General features: G+C 45.1%; 1 protein-coding gene across 1 annotated transcript in view; it reads left to right on the top strand.

Annotated features, from left to right (window-relative positions):
- SARC_00507 (hypothetical protein) overlaps window positions 1-5000 on the top strand; it is a 13530-nt gene that overhangs the window by 6272 nt on the left and 2258 nt on the right. Inside the window, exons 9-14 of the mRNA XM_014305793.1 lie at window positions 3-181; window positions 927-1071; window positions 1436-1639; window positions 1924-2034; window positions 3640-3777; window positions 4727-4813. Of these exons, the coding sequence (XP_014161268.1) occupies window positions 3-181; window positions 927-1071; window positions 1436-1639; window positions 1924-2034; window positions 3640-3777; window positions 4727-4813 (864 nt within the window). The remainder of the gene's footprint in view (window positions 1-2; window positions 182-926; window positions 1072-1435; window positions 1640-1923; window positions 2035-3639; window positions 3778-4726; window positions 4814-5000) is intronic.

Genomic DNA, 5000 nt, shown 5'->3' with positions numbered 1-5000 from the left:
AGGAGGGACAGGACGAGACATTAGACAGATTGACATCGCGGCTGGATGGGCTGCAACAACTGATCACCGCCCAACGCGCGCAGTTGAGCGAAGCCTCGGACAAACACCAGAACGTCGGCAAAGAGCTCAAGGACCTGAAAACCAAGTTCGGGACTCTTCAAAGGCGGTCGGATTTCTACAAGTATGTGCTACCTCCTACTTTGGTCTTTGCATCCTATAGTGTCTGGTAGCTTGTTTTGAGTCGATGGGTACATTCAGTACGTGGAATTATCTAGTGACGTATACACACACACACGCACACGCACGTATCATCCATCATGTCTTCGAGAGTAGTAAGAACTTATACGCAAACAATTTAACAATCAAATGTAAGTGAGCAATAGTCCGAGGTCTTCGTACTAGTGGATGGTGAGCATTTTTCTTGCAAATCATGCTTGGTGTGCATATGCCCGTTAGCGTGTCGCACATTGGGCAGCATCACCTGTGCTCAATGGCAACTGTTTGGCTCGGACTGGATATCGCTACAAACACATAGTAAACCCCGAGTGGTCAGCATGTGGCCTCCACTAAAGACGATTACACTACGTACACTATAGTACATAGCATAGTATTGGACGAGATGCAGAGTATCACTATATGTTCATAGAGGCGGAATGCCAGTGGGTGAAGCACGACGGAGAGACCTTCTGCAAGCATCGTCACACCACACCACATGAGATCGAACTGTGTAGTAAATTCGTAAGCAATTGACCCTTGTTTCCGTCAGAGCAAATAGAGAGTTGGGCGAGTTCGACATTACAGGGGCAGTAGAAATCATCACATCGTTGTGTTTTTATATATATGAATTTGATGGGATATTATGAAGGCGAGAAGTTTGCTATCATTTCGGTAATACTTCCGTTCTATTATTATTATTGTGTGTCCAGATTAGAGATTAGGGGCTTGCAAGATATCATCAAGTCGTTTTATGCACAGGATAAGGTGTTCGGACATAACAACGAGACGTACGAACTGCACGCTAACAAACTCCAAGAGACCATAGACGGCTTGAATAAGGCCCTAGATGAGCAGGTATGCATCCGCTGCAGCATCAAACGTATAGTTGCAAATATTGCTTCCTATCCTTGAAATGTGCATATACGTTTGCATCTATATGGAAGGTCTACGTGTATATGTGTATATGAATTTAAATATTGGCATGTTATTCATAAGTAGATTACTAAGATATCTGGACTTAGTGCTTGTACGCTGCGTACAAGCATGCTACTGTTTGGTGCACCACACTTGTGCTATAAACATGCGCTATGACAGTGAATGAAGTTACGGGTGAAGTTATGTCTATATATGTACGTGAGAGGATAATATGGATTCGGATCCTACTATCGTCAATATCGCAGTTGGATATGTCTCTTACAAAAATACATTCGCACCACAGCGCGACAATGTTGTATCGATTACATCCGAACGAGACGATGCAAAGCGTGAGAACACGCAACTGAGCGAGGAATTGCGCAGGGAAAAGGACAAGACCGTGCTAGAGGCCCAAACGCTACAGCTGACGGCCTCGACTGCATCAGCGAGTATGCGTACCAAAGAAGCCGATGTGGATGTTGCCGCACTGCGAATGAAACTCAATCAGGTTTGTTAATGTCGGTGCGTCAGTACATGTGTGTGCCTCTGCGCCTATCTGTCTTTGTGTCATGTATGCACATGTGTAATGCGCTTGTGGACATGCGCGGAAGTGCATGCGTGCAAGTAGCCATGTCATTACTTGCATAAGGAAATGTGACCTGGCAGTGCTTGGCATGCTCCCACAATGCTGACAGAGATGTGTTTATAAAGAGTAAGCATGCTCCCGTAGTATGGGTTCCTGACAACAGACTGGGTCTCACAATATTATCATTGGGCCTATTCATACCACAGGCGACCGTGCAACTCGCCAATGCGAAAGCCGTCCTCCAGCTTAGACAGTCGCACAACCCCGCAACCAGCAGCGGCACTCCGGCCACTGACTACGACCCGCGCACAACCAAGGTAGGCAGCCGTATCATGGGTGTGTGAGACCTCCGGTGTACTACCGAAACATGTTGTACTACTCGAATTAAGCATTTGTACCACTGGTGTGAGACGTCCAATGCACAGCTGCGGCAGATTGTACTACTTGAACTATGCAGCCGTATCAAGGGCGTGTGAGGCTTCCAATGTCTACCCAAACGTATTGTACTACTCGAAATAAGCATTTGTACCACTGGTGTGAGACGTCCAATGCACAGCTGCGGCAGATTGTACTACTTGAACTAGTCAGCCGTATCATGGGCGTGTAAGGCTTCCAATGTACTACCCAAACGTATTGTACTACTCGAAATAAGCAGCCGTATCATGGGTATGTTAGACCTCTGATGCACAACTACGGCAGATTGTACTACTTGAACTAGTCAGCCGTATCATGGACGTGTTAGACTTCCAATGTACGCCAATGTTCTACCCAAACGTATCGTACTACTCGAAATAAGCAAACCGTATCATGGATGTGTGAGACCTCCGATGCATAACTACTACAGATTGACTACTTGAACTATGCAGCCGAATCATGGGCGGCTGAGACCTCAAATGTTCTGCTAAAGCAGTACTGTACTACTTGAAATAGGCGGCAGCAGTACTGTACTACTTGAAATAGGCGGCTATATTCGGGGTGTGTTCGACTACAGATGGGTTGGATTGTACTACTTACACTAGACAGCTGCCTATCGGGTGCGTGTGAGCTCGAGACCTCCGATTTTATTTCTCACAGTCTGAGAGTCGCGCGATGCATAAGCTCTCGGTCTAAGCTATAATAAAATGTCGATCAATCTATTTCGGAGGTTTGGGGTCTCACAACTGTGATGCTAGACAATACCACGTCACGAGTCGAGTTGCACTGGCGAAAGTTCGGTTTGAAGTTGACATAGCATTGCCATATTTTCTCGATTGAGTCCTTATGGGAGAATGGTTCAGGCATCTCATGAAGGCACCCCTGATAAAGCTAGCAGTAAACCTTTAATTAACCTGTGCAACGCTTCTATGTGCGTAGCGAAAACGTTGTCTTTCATTTGGAGACAGTGTGTGTTTGTGAGTGCATGCCGAGTAGCTGCTTCGGATAAACACCTGAGTATGGAAGGTTTCCGCCACATGTTGAAAGCCTAACACTGCCGTAAGCGAAACGATTGAGTATACTACTAACAGGGAGTGCGTGTCAACAAGAGGGACTACGTGTACTGCTGTACTAAAGGACGGGAAAAGGATTCTTATTATTTGCTTGATTGATTCACCCGAGGCCACAGCTGGGCACACACGCTGCACAAACATTTATACATAAGTATTCGGAACTCATAATCACCGTAGTGATACCGTCCTCGTATTTTTTTGTACTTAGCCAGCAAGATAGTGGTGTGCCCTTGCCTACTTATGATGCGTCGAGTGCTTTGCCGCGCTGAGCTTCTTGTTATATTTTCCATCTATCAGATGTATATGTACTAAAAACGCCCACCGCATATACTTGTATATGATTTCAATCTATACCCTGGATTATCTCCAACTCTATCTTGTCGACACCATACCCTCCCACTGACGTATTCGCAGGGATTCCTTACCATCTTGTAGGTGATACACCTGCGCCACAACCCCGTGTCAGACAGTCTAGCCAGGTGTCAGGAGGAACTACAACACGAAGTAGTGCGGCTGACCCAGGAGTTGACTCGTGTGGAGCAGTCCGTCGGCAGCAGTACGCACACGGCAGCAGTACGTATATGTGTTTTGGGCCACTTTCCTGGAACTGTTTGTCTACTATAGTTGCTATGCGCGCTTGGGTCTCGTACAAGTTTTTTGGTTTGTTTGTTTCCATTTTGCAGTGCAGCACCGCTACAACAGGTACGCTGAAGACAACCCCTGTCGTTATTTAGGCAGTGTTCTCGCGTCCTTCCTCGAGCCTGGTTTTATCGGAGAAGTGAACGCTGATGAGATGAATTCAAGGTTTTAAATACACCTTACATTCGCACTGCACGTATGCGTGCCCTTGTGTTGGCTATTTATCATTGGTGGTATTTCGATGGATGTACATTTGAAACCTCGATATATATATTGTATGTTTCCTATGCTTGCAAGCCACAACTTATGGCGTTTTTGTCTAATCTTTCGTCCTCATCAAAATCATCGAAACATTTGGGAAGTGTCACGGCTATTGAATTTTTTCCACTTCTATAAACTCGGATTATAGACACCCACTAGTAGCTGTTTGATTAGCTCCCTGCTTTGACTGTCCATTGCATGATTACTATAGCGTGTTCGTTAGTATCCTGACCTTGTTCGATCGTCTTTCACATCAGACATGCACTCACGCAGAGGTACAGCTTGCATAGCTGGTGTGTGCATGTGGATTTAAAACTGGTAGTATTATTCTCACTAGTGCTAAGCGTACATTGCTCCAGATACAGACAGTAACGACCGTCCATTATATCATTAACACCTGTGAATTGCTCGACAGCTAGGTCGGGCGAGCCATGAAGCTCGGATTCTGTGTGCTTGTCAACCAGCAAAGGCAACCACAGATTTACATCTGTACATGTATAAATAATTTTATAGATTTTATAGAATATATCTACATAGTCGTATAAACAACATAACTACATGTATAGTAACTCATATACACGCCATCTATCGTATGTTCATGGCGGTCTGACACTGTTCTCAGGCGACCGCTGTACAGATTTTGGATGAAAACAAAGCTCTCCGCGAGCAGCTCAAGACCGCAAACAACCGCAACAACGTCATTAAAGAGGTATATATCGCCTTAGTCCTTAGTGCAATGTGTTGCCTCGCCTGTGCCTTGGATCTGACTCAACTCCCATGTTTTTCATATTCACATGAGCGTAAGATTTTTAATGGCCGCGTGCACCTGGAATTATATATGTATATATATATATATATACAAATATCAATAGATATAACTATGTGTGTGTCTATGT

This window comes from Sphaeroforma arctica (assembly GCF_001186125.1).
Source record: "Sphaeroforma arctica JP610 unplaced genomic scaffold supercont1.16, whole genome shotgun sequence".
In the NCBI taxonomy this organism is placed as follows: Eukaryota; class Ichthyosporea; order Ichthyophonida; genus Sphaeroforma; species Sphaeroforma arctica.
The sequence above is the reverse complement of the archived record's forward strand: the minus strand, read 5'-3'. Positions and strand labels throughout refer to the sequence as shown.